We start from the raw sequence: 20,275 nt of genomic DNA on the forward strand, positions 1-20,275 counted from the left end.
GTAGTTGCTCCACGTCGTCTATGGGCAGTGCAAGTTCGAGAAGCTTGGTGGCAAGTCGAATGGCGGAGTCTGCTACGGCGTCCGTGGTCTTACTTGCAAGGGCAGCCTCATACCTCTTATGGAACTTCTTGACTTCCTCTTCTGAAAACTTATTAACTTGTTCATGAGTAAGTTCCTTGCCTATCATTTCCTTACACTTTCCCGATGACACAAGGACGTTAAGTTGTTCCTTAAGGTTACTTTCATCTAGCTGTGTGGGGACTTCATCTATCAACTGCTCAATCTCCATATACATTAGGAGTTAAAGATCGGAGATCTTTATGGAATACGGAAACCTCAAAGAGAAGATCATTTTGGAATGTTTGTGCGTCTCTAGATGCCGCATGTATTCATGCAGCTTTTCCTTAGATATCTCACCGCCGTAGTCGCTTAAAATGGTTTCCAGGTCACTCTTACTGGGCGTGTAAAAGACAACAAGTGAACCTATGTTTTCCCTAAAGGGCTTAGAGACACTGGTAAGCTGCTGCGAGAGCAACCAAACGCTAGTATTGTCGTGTCTACCGCTAATGGCGAGTTTAACGAGCTCTGAAGTGCGTCTTTTTACGTCGTCCCCGCAGGCAATGTCATCCAGTATAAGGAGGGTTTGCGTATTTTTGGGGAATTGTCTATGCCAGAACTTAAGATGCCCAGATAACTCGTTAGGGTCTAAGATATCTACAAAGAAGTCGTCATCTTTCGCGTCCACGCCCGTCCAGGTGCGGTTATTCACGTAGGTGGGGCAAAGGAGAACAATATAGTCAAATCGGTATCTAAAGGGTCCTAATAGCTGCTCTACTACGAATTGGGTCTTTCCGCAGCCTGTGGGTCCTACTATCAGAGCGTTACAAGGCATGTGATTCGGGTTCATTATATTTATATATGGAGCCCGTGGAAGCAGTCAAAGCAATGGTTAACGTCGTCAAAGAAAAGTCAAACCTAGAGAGGATGGTAGAGATGCAAAGGGAGGAGATAGACCGGCTGAATGAACGCGTAAAGGAGCTATATGAGGAAATGTGCGGCCTAAAGCGCGCAGAGCGGTTTGGCGCGCTGATAACTATGGCAACGTGGGCTAAGGAGTCCGTCGTGGACTTCATGAGGTATCCCATATAAGGTTATTAAATTCTTATTATATATGGAGTGCACACACTGCAACAAGGAGTTCAGCTCTAAGCAAATGTTAAAATACCATGTCGAAAAGAAGGTCTGTAGGAAGCTGCGGGAGAAGCGCTGCGAACACTGCGATCGTCTGTTCAGCAGCAAGCAGATGTTAAAGTACCATGTGGAGAACAGGGTGTGTCTGAACAACATTTGCGAGCGCTGCGAGGAGGATAAAGAAGAGGATTGGCATCGTTTCCGCTGTTTAACGCGGTATGAATTAGACGGCGTAGCGTGTGAGTACCACGGCGATATCGTGGCGCGCTGCTGCCCTGAGGAGACCAAGTTGGAGTTAATACGTCGAAAGAAGAAGATCGACATGCGCTTTGCTATGTTTGACCGCGCGGAAGGCGTGCGCTAGGAAGATAGGGCATATTGGGAAGCAGACTGCAAACGCTGCGGATGTAGGAGGGACAGTCAACATATTTGGCAGTGCTTATACGTGCAGGCGGACCCCATTACGTTCAAAGAGCACATGGAACGCATTAAGAAAAGGCATGCTAACGCTGTGGAAGGTCGCGATTAGAGGGTTACTAGGGATGTCTGGGAAACTATTCTGAGACATCCCTTATTTTTATTCATTATTTATTATGGTAGGTTGGAAACTATTTTGAAAGGAGTCTTATTATTATTAAGATCTTATTAGGGCCCCCGGAAACTATTTCAAGGATGTCCTTATTATTATTATTAAGATCTTATTTAAGGATAATAAGAACTTTCCTCTTAATAATATTTGAATAATAATAAGCCTTCCTTTAAAATAGTTTCCGTACCCCTTAATAAATAATGAATAATAATAAGACTCCTTTCAAAATAGTTTCCGAGGCCCTAATAAGATCTTAATAATAATAAGGGATTCCTTCAATCTGATATATGATAGCCTACGCAGCAGCATTCTTTGGAGGATTACTAATTACCCTAAGTATATATGGACTGTATTACATGTGAACCACCCGCAGACTGCATCGTTAAAAAAGAGTCGCCGACCCTCATTGTCGACGAACCCCACTTAATCGACGCTTTAGACGCGCCTAACCACATAGAGGCGAAGGAAGGACGCACTTTGCGACGTCAAAGGCCCAGCGGCCATCCTTCTTACCATACGACCTCAGATGCGTAAGCTCCTGTCCTTCGATGACGTAACGAACGCGATCCGGCGCCCACAGGCTGTACGTGACACCCTCATGCGCCAATAACAACCGTAGCCTGTCAATATCTTCAAAGGCTACGTAATTTTTTATTTCATACGTAACACCCTCCTTTAAGTCTCGCCAGTGTATCTGCCTTACAGCGTCAAATGTCATATATTCTATGAAATATCTTTAAATGCGTTCCCAGAGTCTGCGTGGACTTGAATCTTTTGCAGCAGTAGGCGCACGGGAGACGAATACCTTGGGAATACTCCGCGACACTTCTACAGATATCGTCGTAATCGCTGCTGATCATTACTTTATAACCATTTTGCTCATATTCGTGCAACAGGCGACGTTGATCCTCAGATAATACCCCGTTGCCTTTTGGAGTCTTCAGCTCGACGCAGAAACCACGGTATCGCACATGTGCATTGAGGATTAACAAGTCGGGCTGACCGCGCTGATATCCTTTCTGCCAGCACTTTATGCGTTTACCGTCGGAGTCCTGCAGTTCACCTAGACCAGGGGTCACGAGCATTTGGGGGTAAAACCTGCGGATGTAGTCAACGACATTCTTATGCAGGTCGAATTCATTCTCTATTTTGAATACCAGCTTGTTAGGACTGTCAAAACGCCGCTCTATTTCATACTTGCCAGTCTTTCTTAATGCTGGCAAGACCTCTTCGAGCACCCAATCCTGGAATGCCTCTGCCGTTGGCATCTTGGAACTGAATATCAATTGATACAGCCCGGATTCAGTTACGTACAGGGAATTAGGCTGTGAATGAGAGGGGAGGCGATTCACCTCCACTCTAAGTTCGCTAAGCTTTACCTTGTACTTATCGCGAACATGCACCTTAATAGCGTCCTTTGGACGCTCGTAGCCCAACGCAGCCGCCACTTCCTTTGCCTTAAAGTACAAAGTTTCGCCTCGCACTATGCATTGCAGTTTGGTATCGTTGTTTTCGAAGACGCGTAACATGGTATACGTAAGGGATATTTTATTCTTTCTTGGATGAGTGAGCGCAGCGAACGAATCAATACGCAACGCTCCTTAGCTGATTCATTTCTACGCTAAGCTGCGCGTCAGACACGACGAAGATATACGCGTTTACCTTAAAGTCAGTACCGCTTCCTTTGGTGCGCTTGATTTCCAAAGTAATGCCGTCTTGGGTGTTTACCAGCCGCAGACCCTGACCGTGCATAGATTCATCGTTGGTAGTGCGCATGTCAATCCACAGCGCGTACTTATCCGTGAAGAATTCTTCAGGACTCACCTGGTCGCCAAACTTACGCATTGCATCCCTGTACACGTCTGCAGGCTTTATTCCCTGGGAGTAGACCTTGTTAGGTACTCCGTTAATACTAACACCTACGTTGGTAATGTTGGGGTTAAAGAACGCCTCAGAGTCCCTACCACCTGCGGTATACGTCTTTGCGAACAGCAACAACAATCCTGTAAGGCTGCGTCGGGGTATGTTAATGCTTTCATTGATGACCTCGGGGCCGTTATTTTGGAAGCTAAACGTCTTATACATTACAACGTGGTCGTAAAGGAACGCCTTCCCCGAGCTGTACTCCATGCCGGACCTACGAGCCAGCTCTTCGCTATATATTGTTTCGTATTGCAGCTCTAAGTTGGTGATGGAGTATGGAGTTGTTGTGCTGGGCGCAGAACTTAACCCCCCAATGATGTTATTAGCATCTGCTAAAGCTACTTCAAACTGTAGTTCACTTAATTGCCTGGGGTAGTACACACCATGACTCGTAATTACTTCGAAGTCCAGTGGTATGACATACTTAGTCCCATAGACCGTCTTTAGTTCCTTTGCCTTGGCCACGGCCGTTTCCCCGCTGGAGTCCGTAGGTTGCGTTTTCGTAGGCGTGCGAACCTTACGTAGGATAACGCCACCAATTCCTTGTTCTATCCTTTGCGCACGGTCGAAGGCCGTCAACCACAAATCTTTGTACGTGGTGTACAAATCGTACCTGTTTAAGTCCAGCAAGGTTTCCCCGGCAAAATTGACCCTCATCTTAGAGACAAGGCTGCGGCCCACGTTGTTGACGATAATCCTTTCGTCTGTGGGGTCAGACTGCACCGCTAGGTCAAACCTTAAAGCCAAGGTGCCAGGAACCAATACTAGGTTATCCGTTAGGCGGGGTACGCCCACGTACAAGGTTTCTCCAGGCTTAGCGCTGCTGGGGGTAAAGGTAACCCGGTGAAAGGTGCGTTCTGCCTTTAGTCCACCAACCTGCTTAGGTAATACGTTGGGGTTTAACTTTGAGCTTATCATATATAATGGAAGTAGAAGGAACGGATTTTGACCCCCTTACCGAAGAAGGTCAAGTAGACATTAACGACGAAGAATATGAGACCCTGCTTCCTGATGACAATGTAGATCCCCGAGGCCTTTTTGATAAGCTAAGACTCAAATATGACAGCAGGGCCCGCGATGCTTTGCGTTCTCTAAGAGATAGTTTCAAGTCTAAGAATCCATACGAACCCGTCCCAGAGTATCTACAAATGGATGACTTGGATCTCACGGACGCAAGGACTGAAATATTAAGAGAAGTCATCGACAACGTAAGGCAGCGATATCCTAGCGCAAAACTGGCTCTCTTAGAGTTCGGAGTAGGAGATAAAGGCCAAATCCAAATTCGATACGCAGGTAGAGAAAAATGGTCATCTTTAATCAAAGAAAGGAGCCTACCTTACTTAACAACGCTCTTTCGAAAGAAATAACGGCAGCGTTGGGAAATCCTAACATAACGCTGTTGTCTACCTTGACTAAAAAGGAAACTACGAGGCTCCAAGAAGAATTCCTTAAGAGCGTCAAGATGCCAAGTGCTAAAGCAAGCCTTGAATCTATGAATGCATTACTTAATAAACAACGAGAAAAACTCCAACGATTAGAAACCGTCAGAGGGGAAAAGAGTGAAGAACTCAAAAAACTTCCGCCAAATAGTGACGCGACTGGAGGCTTGGTGAGTTACTTACAAAACGCAAGAGCCGAAAGGGAAGCACTTCAAAAGGAAATACAGGAAAATAACATAACCATCAACGACCTTACGCGACAACTCGACGAAGCAACCAAGGAAGGGGGTGGTATCGATAGTCGCTTCGAAGCCGTCCAGGAGGAAAACCAAGCATTGCAGGGGCGCATAGAAGAATTAGAAGACGAATTCATAAAACAAGGTAGGCTAACTAGTGCGAGTCATACCGCCGAAATTGCTGACTTTAAAGCTAGGCTCTCTAAGCTAGTAGAAGAAAAGTCTAGAGCAAGGAAGCAGCTAAAGATTGCGGTGAATGAAGCGGCGGGGAAAGATGCAGAACTACAGCGCTTGGGAAAAGAATTAATGGAGTCTGTTGACAGAGAAAGGAAAGTCATGGCGGACAAGGCAGTGGCGGAGGAACGAATACGACAACTTCAACAGGCCGTCGAAGACTTGGAGGGGCAAATAGAACGGCAGCAGGAAATAAGTAATGAACAAACTCGTCCCGAAGAGGAAAGGGAGGCAGCCCAAAGGGAAGTAGAAACCCTTCAGGAAAGGGTTGCGGAATTACAGGCGCAAAGAGAAGGCCTGGAAAAGGAGTTGGGGCTTACCACCAAGGAAAAGATAAAAAAGGCCTTGGTAAAGTGTGGTATTCCGCTGGCATTTGCGGTCGCTATTAGCACCGTAGTAGGAGTCATCCTCAACGCGCTTAAGGCTACGGGCGCAGGCGTAAAGAAATTAGGCAATGGACTGACGGACTTAGGGAAAAAGATGGCAGCCGGTCTTCCTGGGCTGCTTGGTAGTGTCCTTAGCCTGGCACTTAGGGCCGGCGGAGAACTGTTAAAGTTCGTGGGGAATAACATCTGGATCCTGGTAGTAGCTATCGGGGTGGTCCTCCTGAAGAAGATGAAGGGTTAATCTTATCCTTGTGTATTATGTCGGGCTTATCGTCGTCAGGCATCCGGGTGTTCTCGACTTGGGATAAGTAAAGACAGTATTCGCGCCGCCTTGATAATGCGGAACTAGCGGTAACACACTCATGGTGCTAATAAGCTTATGATTCCAGGCTTCATCATCGTTTTCGCTGGGGCTCGTGTGCGTACTATTTATACCAACCATGGCATTTCCATTTTTAGTTTCTTTATCGGGGTAAACTTGTAACTTAGCATACTGCAATTAGCCACAATGTGAAACGTAGCCGTATAAAACGCCTCGCCACTAAATGGATATGGCTGCACCGTGAAATGGGAAGGTCTCCGATTATTAGTCGATACCCTATAAGGAACAAGAGGATTATCGTTCTCGTCAACCAACCTAAACCCTATGACTCCAGCCCGCGCCGCAGTAATGTTAATGCTACAAACGATTAGCGCGAGGCCTCCAACTTCGACCCACATCCCAATATCAGACCAAACGGGGGCTCCATATGCTTTATCCTCTAATAAATAAACGTAACGAGTTTCCTTCCAATGTGGATTCATATATTCCAGGTAACAAAGTTACCTTCTAGAGGCTAAGCACCGTAAGAGTGCTTATGGTCATGTGGTTATAATCCTTATTCCTTTGATCCTCTGCGCTATTTATGCAAACACTTCCGCTTTCATCTATACGTATTTGTAGCTTTACCTTCCCATGGCAATCAGCAACCATGTGAAAAGTCCAAGTCGTAAGATTCTCGGCGCTATTCGTTGGTGGCTCTGCGGAGAAATGCTTAGGCTCTCTGTTGTTTGTCTTCGCACGCATGGGCTGTAATACTCCATTGTCGTCGCAGAAACGAAATCCTACGTTTGCATGACTACTCGCGCCAATGCAAATACTGCATATTATCAGCTTCTTCCCTGTGTAAGTCGTATAGACACAATCTACTCCAGCTACGTAGGGGTTGTTCATCGCCATATATAATAACTTAGACCAATACTTGCAGCTGTTAAGCCGGCTTTTAGTAAGTTATGGTCATATTCCTCAGGTGGCATAACATGGACCTTCTTTTGGGCTGTGGGCTTGGGAATTGGTTTTTCTGCGTGTACCTTCTTTGGCTTCTCTACGAAGTGAGGAATGCCCTTGGTCATGTCAGAGTTCACGTCATTCACCCCAAACTTCATGTCTTCGGTTGCTCGCTGAAGTTTGTTGTTATAACCCACAACGGAATTAGTGTTGATGACCAAATTACTTGGCATTAACCAAGAACCAGGACTCAAGGCGTAATCTAACCGCACTTTAGATTGCTGCACCGCTAATTGATATCTTTGCACCGATTTGGATATGTCATTTTCTATTATTGCGGACTCAAATAAAGTTAGGAATTCCTGTTGCGTTTCCTGTGAAGCACCTTGGGATCCTACAATGGGGCTGCGGGTATTTACCTGCGCTCCTAAGATGCAGTACACGAATGCCTCTATGCTGCGGTTAATTCGAGCTAGGTTTCTTAGGCCTTTTCCTTTTAATAATACAAATGGGTCCCATGGACTGGGGTAAATCGTCTCGATCTTCTCAATAAGATTAAGGTTCCACCTACTACCACCTAAATCTGCAAACTCTAACTTACCTGGGTATTTTTGATGTAATATTTCAAATCCGACAATGAGGACAGGACGGGATTTCAAGTCCGCGCAATTAGTTCCAGTCCGAGGCGAAGCCGAGGACTGGAACTAATTGCAAGGACTTTGAAATCCCGTCCAGTCCGATTTGGAGGATTTGAAATGACTTCTCATACTCATTAATTATTCGGGAGGGATGTTGTTTTTATCTTGTATTTATTTCATTGTATATGATCTTCGCTCCATTCACCTAGTTGTAATAATGACAATCTTTTGTTTTGTAATGGTTTTATTTTGCTTTCGTCCTTTGGGATTTCTTAAGATAAATGCTATCTGAATTACTTATGCAAATAGCAGTTATTTTTCTCTGAATGTATTCATTTCAACATGGCTTCTCGTCAAAGAGACAGCGATGAAGAAGCGGAGCTTCTACCTTTAAAACGCTTTCGAAAAGTGAAAAGTCAAGCCCAAGAAGAAGAACTTTTGCAAAAAGCTGTGCCAATTTCAACCCGTTACAAGAATAACTGGGCTGTGAATATTTTTGAAGAATGGAGGCAAAGTAGAGAAAACAAAGTGGCAAGTTTGGAGTCTACCTCCATGGATGTCTCGCTAGAGAGCATTCAAAATTTGGATATTGAGGCATGGGAAACTATGACAGTTCCATCCCTAAACTTCTGGCTTGGCAAATTTGTTGAAGAAGCAGCAAACAAGAAAGGTTCGCCATATCCTGCTCGTACGCTTTATCAGCTTATCGCTAGCCTTAAACGCCACCTAGAGTCGAAAAACCGAAACGACGTCAATATGCTTGACAAGTCTAACATGTGGTGAGTTAATTAGAAACTTTCTGTTTATTTGCTTTACTTTGCACATGAATAAAACCTTATATTATTCTAACTGAACGTTTTTCTTTTAGTTTTTCTGGACTGAGAAAAATTCTGGATGCAGAGATGAAAAGTGTCCACGCCGAAGGGGTTACTAATAGAAAGGAAGAAAAAGAGGTGATTACAGAAGAAGAGGAAGAGACGATGTGGAGGAAAGGAGTACTAGGCCAGTCAACAGCTAAGATATTTATACTTATAGAAAATGCTAAGTTTACGATAGCAAATTGTTTTGAAATTTCATTAATATCTAAGTAAGTTGTTAAACGAAGTGTTGAGTATATTTGCAACTATTATTGATTATAGTTTATTGGTAATAACTTCTGAAATAAATGCTTGATGAATTAAATTTTCTGTTTTCATCTTTCTATATATTGACTTGATTCAATGCTTGGACTGAATTAATTTTGTTCCAGTCCTTGGACTGAATTAATTTTGATCCAGTTGTTGGTCGACTGAATTAATTTCTTTTGTTCCAATTCATCAGCCCCACCTCTTCCCTGCTGATATCAAAACCCTCCCCGGCTTTAAGACACTTGACCTAGTTTCAAGATACATCATGTGACCAGGTACGAGGTAATCGATTGGCTAGTTACCTCATGAATAATTAATGAGTATGAGAAGATACATGTCTGCGGGGCGTGTTCCAGTCGGATGGTAAAGATAAATGATACCTAAACCATGCGTGGCACCCTCCCGATAACGAAAGTCTCTTTGCTGCGGCTTAAACTCATTCATTAGCCTTTCTAGGGCAGCGGAATCGTAGTGGTTATTCATTCTATTAAAAAGCTTCTCCCCCGGTAATGGTACGTCAAGCTCCTTCAACAGGCGACGCATAGTAAAAGCCACATGAAACCTTAGAAAGGCAGTGTCAAACATATCCACGGCAACCCCGCAGCCCTTCGTAGCCGCCCAAACTGCAAAGTTTAACTGCTGCGTCCAATATTTAAAGTTAGGTCCCTTTAACCATTCTCTGGCTTCTTTTCCTGAAGTGTGCGTAAGGTTAAAATCCTTAAAGATATTCCTTACTACTACGTCAAACGTTTGCTTGCCCACTGGAATTTTCAAATGCGTTACCATCTTATCAAAGTCGTTTACGCCACCTTCAGCATCGTAAAATGGGTAATCCTGGTTGGTTATTAATAGATTCTTTGGAAAATTAGGTAGCCTTTCTTTATGCACGGGTTTTGGTTTAACATAGCCGGGTGGTAAAATCTTAGGATGCTTGGCGGTCGCCTTTGGCTCCAAGTCCGCATTGCTGTACATTCTTTCGCCGTTGAAGTAAATCCCATCGGGTCTTCTTTCGAACTTACTAGGGTCTGCATGTGGAAACATCTTCCTAAATGCTCTCCAATTCCAGTAATCTCGGTTGTCATGATGTGGCTGCTCCTCAATATCATTCCCAAAAGCGTCGTACATTAGTATATATAATAGATGTTATACCATCAGCACCTCCACTTTATCCTGAACTTCCTAAGGAACCTAACGAAATGAATGCCAAAAACTTCAGGCTCAATAAAGCAAATTTAATCCTGGCTTACTTGGAAGGGCAGACAAAACACTACGAAAAAGTTAGGAAGAAATACGTCAGAGCCCGGAGTACGCTACATAAGATTGCGATAACTTCAGGATCCATATCTGTTGTGTTAAAGGGCTCCGGCGTTGCTACTTCGCTTGCTGGGCTGGGAATAATTGTTGGAGTTCCTTTGGCCGGTGTTGGGGCAGCCTGTGGTATTATTTCTGCTGTCGCTACGGGTATTATGAAAAAGCTATCCACGAAAATATCCAAGCATGACACGACAATAGCTCTGTCTAGGGCTAAAGTAAATACGATCACTGACCTTGTCTCAAAGGCTTTGCGTGACAGAAAGATAGACGACATAGAATTCTCGCTTATTCTGGCCGAAGAAGACAAATACGAGAAACTAAAAACGGACATGAGGAATAAAAAAACAGTCGTAAAAGATCTTTCCGAGGAATCTCGCAAAAAGATCTACCAAGAAGCGAAAGAGGAGCTTCAAAGAAAGCTTGCTCAGTAAACATCTGCTTTGAAAAAAGCGTGACAGGGTTTCGTTTACATATTGAACGCCGGCTGTCTGGGTCATATGCAAATTAGAGTGCAAGACATAAATATAATAATTTTCACATACGTAAGCGTCCTGTGTGTCTGGCGTTCGCTTGTGTTCTTGGACTTTGGATCTGGGGAGGCCCAGAGTTCAAGCCTTGCTGCAGACACATTTGGACCGGTTGCTGTGAGTGAAAAAAAAAGCCTCCCCCACTCACAGCAACCGTGGGAGGGGTGGGTAAGGAAAGATAGAAAGTGCGATTCAACCCCGCGACGGGGGGTTTCGCGAGGAAAAGTTGGAAAAGTCAGGGGGTGTCTCGGGACGCTGTCCGGAGTTCACCCTCTGGTGGGTCGTAAGAAAGGTATATGTGTATGTACTAGAGGGCCTCTGGCGCGGGATGAAATAAGCCCCGTAAGCCCAAATGCAAAAAAACCCCACTGGGGATAGCTTGGTGTTCTGCGCGATGCATTCCCCAGTGGGGTTTCTGGCAAAACAAACGCCAGTTTTGCATTTTTATTTTCTCGGAACCCATCCTAACAGGGGGTGGTTGGGGTCTATTTCGTAAAATATTTCGTAAATTACGTCAGGGTAATAAGGAATATCCTTATCCAGCCGACAGAACATCCACTCGGCTCTGCTCATAGTATCTTCAGACACTTCTGGAATAGGGTCGCCGGTAATTTCAGACAAAAGGTAGGGAATACCTTTGTAATATTTCCCTAGTTTTAATTTTTTCAATGTCTTCCTTAGGCTTTGCGGGGTTGGTTCTTTTAAGTTAAGCGCTTCCATTACTTTGTTATCTAAATATACCGGTCGAAGACCTTGGATGTGACTCATCCAGTCTCTAAAGTATTTTATTCTCTTATAAGGCGTTTTCTTACGACCTCCATTGGCGTAATACTGCTCTCTGGTAGCATTTGGTACGGCATTGCGAATGTTCTTACCACACTCGTAACACTGTGCCGACGTGTCATCTTCTATTTGCATTTTTTTACCACAACAAACAAGCTTCCTTGGTGGTTGGGGCACAAACTTGGGTTTCAAGCACTTTACACAAAAGTCATAAGCAAACTCTTTACAATCTTCACACTTCATATATAGACTAACATATTTAACTAAATAGACACGGGATGCGGGTAATCGCGGTACGAACCAAGGAATTCACTTTAGACGGGTAATCCTCCATTGGTCACTGTTTTGGAACCCCCATCCCCTATACTACTAACCATAACCACTGCTAGGGTTTCTTGCCCCAAAGGGTTTCTATAGACTCTAAACTACTGCTATGACCTGTATCCCTAACATAGGGTTTCTCACCCTAACCACTTCTAGGGTTTCTATCCCCAATGGGTTTCTATAAACCCTAAACTACTGCTAGGGTTTGTTACCCTAACCACTTCTAGGGTTTCTTGCCCCAAAGGCTCTCTAGAAACCCTAAACTACTGCTAGGGTTTCTAACCCTAAACTACTACTTCGGGCTACGCCCTCAGCTGCCTCCATTATACCTACGAATGCTGCGTGCCTCAGTAATTATCTATTAACTAACCACTGCTAGGGTTGCTATCTCAAACCACTGCTAGGGTTTGGAGCCCTAGCCACTGCTAAGGTTCCTATCCCCAACCAGTTCAACGGTTTGTAACCCTCACCACTGCAGATGCTTCTATCCCCAACCATTAATAGGGTTTCTCACCCTAACCACTTCTAGGGTTTCTATCCCCAATGGGTTTCCATAAACCCTAAACTACTGCTAGGATTTTTAACCCTAACCACTACTAGGGTTTTTATCCCCAACCAGTGCTTAGGTTTCTTGCCCCAACCGCTGTTAGTGTTCGTAACCCTAACAACTCTTAGGGTTTCTTGCCCCAAAGTCTTTCTAGAACCCTAAACTACTGCTAGGATTTCTAATCCTAAAAAAAAACTGCTAGGATTTCTTGACCCAACAACTGCTAGGGTTTCTATCCACAAAATACTGCCAGGGTTCTGTGATATAATTAAGATAGTTATATGTTAGGTCAGCGGTATTTGTATGGAATTTTGCATATAAAACAGAAGTCACAACCACAATGGCGGCTTGATCTACTAGATCTCACATGGTGTCAGAACCCAAGACAAATCCACGCTAAAACGAAGCCATCCGGAACGAACCCAAACAAATTCTGAAAATGACAAACGTCAACTTCGAGTACCCACAAATAGATTGGAACAGCGATGACTTATATCAAGAATTTAGCCGATTCAAAAGTCATGTTGAGTTCGTGTTTGCTGAACCACTAGCTAGCTTTAGTGACAAAGAAAAAGCTGGTTGGTTGGGCACTTGGATCGGCCCTCAAGGAAGAGAAATCTATAAAACCTTTGACCGGAACGACGGAGAGAAAGAAAAACCAATCAAAGTGCTTGAGAAGTTTGAAAACTACACTCGACCGCGAAAGAACAAGCGAATAGCTCGGCACAAGTTAAGAATGAGGAAACAAACAGCAGAAGAGTCCTTCGACAATTTTGTCAACGACCTGAGACTTATATTGATGGACTGCGAGTACCATGATGCGGACGACACACTGATAGACACCATCATCGAAGGTGTATACGAAAGGAAGTTACAAGAAAAACTGTTAGACAAAGGAGAAGAGCTAACGCTGGGGAAAGCGAATAGCTATTGGACAACAGTTCGGACTGTCCCAACAACAGATGAGGCTCGTACGTGATGAGGACCCGCAAGTCTCGAAGCTGGGATGGAACAGAAAAGCACAAAAGAAACAGAGAAGCGGAAAGAAAGAAAATCCGACCAAGGAAGACACCAGTCAGTGCAACAAGTGTGGTAAAGAATCCACAGCACAGCTGGAATCAAGGCAAATGTCCAGCTATAGGATCATCGTGCTCAACCACTGGCTGGCTGTCTGTCAGCGTCGACTGAAGGTACATTCTGTAACAACCAGCTCTGATAGTGGACCAGAAGATGAGGCCAACATGGACTCGATAAGGATCACCTCTGACCCAGAAGAATCCTCCGATATTCTAGAAATCAAGGCAGCCCAACCACTCAAGAGCAAGCCCAATGACAAGTGAACAGCCACAATGCATGTGCTGAAGACCAAACTAATGTTCAGGATTGACACTGGGGCCCATTGTAACAACCTTACACTAGCAGACTACCAGAAAATTAAGCACCAAGGTGAACTCACCCAGTCTGCAAAGGTACTTCGAACCTATTCGAACCATCAGATCAAACCCGTTGCTATGGTAACACTGCCAGTAAAGTGCAAGGACTACACGATTGAAACAAGCTTCCAGATAGTAGACCTCATACAAGAAAACATACTATCAGGAGATACTGCAGAGCAACTGGGACTAATAACCAGGATATCATCAAGCAGCACAGAGGACTCAAGCCATCTGACTACTAGCAATGATACTGCACCGGGACTAGAGGAATACCCAGAAATTGCGCAAACAACAGGAACCCGACCAGGAACGTATACCATCAAGACAGACCCCAACGTCAAAGGAGTAGTACATCCAACCAGACGTCTACCAGCATTGTTAAAAGAAAGAACCATTGACAAGCTACGACAAATTTAAAAAGATGAAATAATTGCAAAGGTTGAGCAACTAACAGAGTGGGTCGATTCTATGGTAGTAACTCTTCGAAACGACAAGATTCGTATCTGCATCGATATTTGGGACTTGAACGAAGCAATAAAACGCGAACACTATCCCATGAGAACAATAGAGGAAGTAGTAGCAGAAATTCCAGATGCAAAAGTGTTTTCCATTCTTGATGCAAAAAGTGGATTCCAACAGATCAGATTACACGAAGAATCATCACTGCTGACCACATTCAACACCCCAATAGGACGGTATAGATGGCTCAGACTCCCATTTGGCTTGAAGTGCGCGCCAGAGATATTCCAGCGCATCAAGGAATACAAGGGGTATATGCAATTGTTGATGACATCCTAGTAGCCGAAAGTGACGTAGAACAACATGATGAAATAATGAAGCAGGTAATACAGAGAGCCACCAGCTACAATCTGAAGCTAAACATGGACAAGTGCAAGATCAGACAGCCTCAGGTTCCGTACGTCGGACATATTCTAACTCCAGAAGGACTCGGTCCAGACCCAGCGAAAGTAGAGGCAATCAAGAACATGCCAGACCCCAAAGCAAAGAAGATGTCAAGCGGTTCCTAGGACTAGTGACATATCTCGGAAAGTTCATCAAATACCTAAGTGAAATCAGCACTCCCCTACGAAGCATACTCAAAGATGGTGTGCCCTTCCAGTGGCAAGCTGAACAGGAAACAGCCTTTACAGCCCTGAAACAACAATGTGCAGAGCCCCCTTGCTGAAATACTATGATGCTAGCAAGCCAGTAGAAATACACTGTGATGCCATTCAAAGCGGCTTGGGAGCAGTGCTGATACAAGACGGGCAACCGGTAGCATACACTTCGCGAGCAATAACGGACACAGAAACCCGCTATGCTCAGATCGAAAAAGAAATGCTCTCGATAGTACATGCGTGCAAGAAGTTCCACTGCTACATCTTCGGCAAGGAGACCACAGTCTAGAATGACCACCGACCGCTGGAGCAGATATTCAAGAAACCCCTCCTAGCAGCCCCGATGCGTCTACAGAGGATGCTGCTGAATCTCCAGTGGTACGATCTGATTGTCCACTACAAACCGGGAAAAGAAATGACCGCACCGGATACCCTCTCGAGAGCCTATTTGGCTGAGCAGCAACCTGAGGACATTGACCTAGAACAAGTGAGTGCCATTGACTTTGTGTCGATAACCAAGGACAAATACAAGGAACTGCAGGCTTTGCACTGAAAGAGAGCTCAAGGAACTACAATATATTATTCACAAGGGATGGCCGGACACAAAGGGAAACTTACCCCTAGCGGTCTGCCCCTTCTGGGACTCAAGAAGTGAACTAGCTGTTCTCGACGGGGTAGTCTACAAAGGAATGAGGTTAGTTATCCCCCCAGCATGCAACAATCGATGCTCAAGTTGATCCACAAGTCACATCTAGGAATGGTGAAGTGCAAACAGCGTGCTCGTGATGTCCTGTACTGGACGGGAATGAATGCAGACATAGAGCAAACGGTCAAGAACTGTGGAAAGTGCGCTGACTTTCAGAAGAGCCTTCCGCCAGAACCGCTAGCAAGTAAAGCGCCACCAGACCTACCCTTCTCAGAAGTTGGTACTGATCTGTTCGAGTATGATCACAGAACATACTTGCTGCCAGTGGATTACTACTCCAAATACATAGAAGTAGACTTGCTACAAAACACTACAAGCAGATCAGTGATTGAAGCACTCAAATCACAATTCAAAAGACATGGAATTCCCACAGTTCTAAGGAGCGACTGTGGCAGCCAATACATGTCAGCAGAGTTCTCCAGGTTTTGCAAGGAGTATGGAATAATTCACAAGCCTTCAAGTCCCCACTTCCAAAGCTCCAATGGTGAAGCAGAAAGAGCTGTACAGACAGTAAAGCAACTTTGGAAGAAAGCAACTGACAAGCACTTGGCCCTACTGGATTACCGGACTACACCCCTGGAAGGACTCAGCCTATCACCCGCTCAGCTACTGATGGGAAGGCGACCTCGAAATGTCCTTCCACCAACATCAGCCATACTCAGACCAACCTCATACAGCTCACAAGAAGTGAGACGCTATCTCACCATGTAAAAGGCCAAACAGAAGTACTATCATGACAAATCAGCAGCCAGAGAACTAACACCACTGGAGGCAGGAGAACAAGTCAGAATTGCTTTATATCCAATGACCAAGACGTGGACCCCAGCTGTAGTGGTCGAACACCACCATGCCCAGGTCATATGTTGTAGAAGCAGGAGGACGAAAGTATCGTCGCAACCGGCGACACATAAGGAGAGCAACTGACAATGCCAACAAGGACGCTCGGTGTTCTTTCAGGAGAACTTACGAAGGAGGTCAGGACGAAGAGGAGAGTACATTTGTTGTTATTTGATGTTATTTGATGTTATCACTTTAGAAACATTCTATACTGACACTTTATAGCCCCACTTTAACGTTATATGGAAAGGGAGATGTGATATAATTAATAAAGTTATATGTTAGGTCAGGGGTCTTTGTATGGAATTTTGCATATTAAACAGAAGTCACAGCCGCAATGGCGGCTTGATCTACTAGATCTCACAGGTTCCTAACCCTAACCTAACCCTGCTAGGGTTTCTATCCCCAACCAGTGCTAAGGTTTCCTTCCCCAACCATTGTTAGTGTTTGTAACCCTAACAACTCCTAAGGTTTCTTGCCCCAAAGACTTTCTAGAAACCCTAAACTACTGCTAGGGTTTCTATCCCCAAACTACTACCAAGGTTTCTAACCCTAACATCTGCTAGGGTTTCTAACCCTAACCACTGCTAGTGTTTCTATCCCCAACCAGTGATTAGGTTTCTTGCCCCAACTATTGCTAGTATTTGTAACCCTAACAACTCTTAGGGTTTCTTGCCCCAAAGTCTTTCTAGAAGCCCTAAACTACTGCTAGGGTTTCTAATCCTAAACAAACTGCTAGGATTTCGTGCCCCAACAACTGCTAGGCTTTCTTGCCCCAACCACTGCTAGGGTTTGTAACCTTAACCACTGCTAGGGTTTCTATCCTCAACCAATACTAAGGTTTCTAACCCTATCCACTACTAGGGTTTCTTGCACAAAGGGTTACTATAAACCCTAAAATACTTCAAGGGTTTCTAACCAAAACATCTGCTAGGGTTTCTAACCCTAAGCACTACTAGGGTTTCAATCCCTAACCAGCAGTGCAAGGTTTTCTTTTCCCAACCATTGCTAGGGTTCGTAACCCTAACCACTACTAGTGTTTCTATCGCCAACCAGAACAAGGGTTTCTTGCCCCAAACACTGCTAGAGTTCGCAATTCCAACCACTGCTAGGCCTTTTATCCTCAACCAGTGCTAGGGTTTCTTGCCCCAACCAATGCCAAGGTTTCCTTCCCCAACCATTGTTAGTGTTTGTAGCCCTAACAACTCCTAGGTTTTCTTGCCCCAGAGGCTTTCTAGAAACCCTAAACTACTGCTAGGGTTTCTATCTCCAAACTATTGCTAGAATTTTTAACCCTAAACTACTGCTAGGGTTTCTTGTCCCAAAGGCTTTCTATAAACCTTTGGGCAAGAAACCCTAGTAGTGGATAGGGTTAGAAACCCTAGCACTGGTTCGGGATAGAAACCCTAGAAGATTTTAGGGTTAGAAACCCTAGCACTGGTTAAGGTTACAAACCTTAAAGTGGTTTGGGATAGGAACCCTAGCAGTGGATAGGCTTAAAAACGGAAGTACGGGTTGAGGCAAGAAACCCTTGCAGTGGTAAGGGTTACAAACCCTATCACTGGTTAGGGTTAGAAACCCTAGCAGTTGTTAGGGTTACAAACACTAGCAGTTGTTGGGGCAAGAAACTTTAGCACTGGTTGGGGTTAGAAACTCTAGCAGATGTTAGGATTAAAAACCCTAGCAGTAGTTTAGGGTTTATAGAAACCCATTGGGGATAGAAACCCTAGGAGTTGTTAGTGTTACAAACACAAGCAATGGTTGGGGATAGAAACCCTAGCAGTGGTTAGGGTTAGAAACTCTAGCAGATGTTAGGGTTAGAAACCTTGGCAGTAGTTTGGGGATAGAAATCCTAGCAGTAGTTAACTCTAGGAATGGTATGGAAAAGAAACCCTAGCACCGGTTGTTAATGGAAACATTAGCAGTGGTTAGGGTTAGAAACCCTAGCAGTACTTTATGGTTTATGGAAACCCTTTGGGGCAAGAAACCCTAGGAGTTGTTAGGGTTACTAACCCTAACCTAGTGCTAGGGTTTCTTGCACACAAGGCTTTCTATAAACCCTAAACTATTGCTAGGGTTTCTAATCCTGAAAAACTGCTAGGGTTTCTTGCCCCAACCACTGCTAGGGTTTGTAACCTTAATCACTGCTAGGGTTTCAAACCCTTACCCTAACCCTAACCCTAATCTCTGCTAGGGTTTCTATCCCCAGCTAGTACTAGGGTTTCTAACCCTAACTACTTGTAGGTTTCTATCCTCAAAGGGTATTTAACCCTAAACTACTGCTAGGATTTCTAACCCTAACCACTGCTAGGGTTTCTTGCCCTAACTGGGAAACTAACTGGCTTAGTTCATAGGTAACAAGATTATCTAAATGACAATGACAATGACAATGACAATGTTTTATTTGCATCACTTTTACAAATTTTAAATTACATTCAACTATTACCTTGAATATTAGATGCAAGCTCGCTATAATAACCTATAAGGGCTATACAGGACAGCAAGCTTCCAACTTATGTACAATATAACTAGTCAGGTAGAAAGTAAACAAACAACTAAAGAAAATATTCTTCTCAAACACTTTCAAAATGGCGAATTTACAACTAGACATTGTAATGCATAGTTTTAAATTCGGTGGAATACTTTGTATATATTAATACACATTTGTTTACATGGAGAATGAGTTTTAAGAAAGCATGAATATTTGTTACGAAATTTCTTCATTTCGTTAAATAGGTTATCGCGTTCTTTTAAATAAAGGTTCAAACGCTAGGACGAGGTTTTGCATTAGGATTCAAGACAGAAGGCCGCAGGCCCGAGGTCTTGAATTCTAATGCAAAACCGAGCCCGTGCGTTTGAAATGGTTTAAAATATCAACTAAGCCCTAAATTCCATTGTTTCAATGCAAAACACGAAATACTAAATTATAATAAATTCAGAGAGATAGATTACTGTTGCTTTGTTCTTTTGGAAATAGAGTACAATATATCCGCGTTTGCACTATATTGTTCCGCTATAAATAAAAATAGTATTGTTTTCATACCTTGCGTTCTCTCGGGCAAGTATAAGGAAAAGTAATTAAAAACCTATCCCGGGTTTATCAGCCCCGCTCTCCTCTGGGTTTTCCGCCGAATTTAAGAACCTACATCAAACAATGGATTTAGGGTGTGGTTGATTTTTAATTACTATTCTATGGTATGTTCACATCCTTGCCTTTGTTTTAGAAATATTAGGTCTTAAGGACAGTGGATATAAATAACGCGAACAAAATCAGTTATCTTTGTTAAGTTAATGCGAGTACATTATGCCGACTTTTCAAAATGATTTAAGCGATGATGAAATATTTTTGACCCAGTCAAGTTTTTCGGTGCCCCAATTTGATTTTGACGTTGTGGGAGAACTTTTGGGCATGGACGATTGGAGAGAGAACAAAGCAGACGTGAAGTCAGGCAGTCCTGACAAACAAATTGCTCAGAGAAAGACCCACCTCGTATGTGACGAAGAAGTACGACGTGCGAATTTAGAACTGAGCGAAGAAGTTAAAGAGCGAAGAAGTTGAAGAGAAAGTATCCGAAATTCTGCAAGGAACTGTAGATACCTTTTACGATGCCCCCGTAGCTAATAAAGTCAAATACTCTGGTCAGGAAGAAGAA

At 44.0% G+C, this 20,275-nt stretch overlaps 2 protein-coding genes across 2 annotated transcripts; one reads left to right on the forward strand and one right to left on the reverse strand.

Annotated features, from left to right (window-relative positions):
* Positions 1-3,364: 3,364 nt before the first annotated feature.
* On the reverse strand, positions 3,365-4,904 carry LOC148904341 (uncharacterized). The gene is made up of 2 exons (XM_089025426.1): positions 4,872-4,904; positions 3,365-4,579 (listed from the first exon to the last, which is right to left on the reverse strand). Exons 1-2 carry the CDS (start codon positions 4,902-4,904, stop codon positions 3,365-3,367), a joined length of 1,248 nt encoding a protein of 415 aa, XP_088881552.1.
* Positions 4,905-7,889: 2,985 nt separating this feature from the next.
* On the forward strand, positions 7,890-9,106 carry LOC148904342 (uncharacterized). The gene is made up of 2 exons (XM_089025423.1): positions 7,890-8,682; positions 8,772-9,106. The coding sequence occupies exons 1-2, from the start codon at positions 8,246-8,248 to the stop codon at positions 8,992-8,994; spliced, it is 660 nt and encodes a 219-aa protein (XP_088881549.1). The 5' UTR covers positions 7,890-8,245; the 3' UTR covers positions 8,995-9,106.
* Positions 9,107-20,275: the final 11,169 nt, after the last annotated feature.

The sequence above is a fragment of the Actinia tenebrosa genome, unplaced genomic scaffold, assembly GCF_029948245.1.
Source record: "Actinia tenebrosa isolate PJP-AT-01 unplaced genomic scaffold, QUT_ActTen_1.0 utg2038__unscaffolded, whole genome shotgun sequence".
NCBI lineage: Eukaryota > Metazoa > Cnidaria > Anthozoa > Actiniaria > Actiniidae > Actinia > Actinia tenebrosa.

Excerpts from the sequence above, each read along its gene's own strand:
- LOC148904341 (XM_089025426.1), bottom strand. The coding sequence starts at position 4,904 with ATGACTTCTCTTAATATTTCAGTCCTTGCGTCC. Across the intron at positions 4,580-4,871 it reads ATATTTCAGTCCTTGCGTCC|GTTGGTGGACTAAAGGCAGA; the intron begins GTGAGATCCAAG and ends TTACCTAAGCAG.
- LOC148904342 (XM_089025423.1), top strand. The coding sequence starts at position 8,246 with ATGGCTTCTCGTCAAAGAGACAGCGATGAAGAAGCGGAGCTTCTACCT. Across the intron at positions 8,683-8,771 it reads CTTGACAAGTCTAACATGTG|TTTTTCTGGACTGAGAAAAA; the intron begins GTGAGTTAATTA and ends TTTTTCTTTTAG.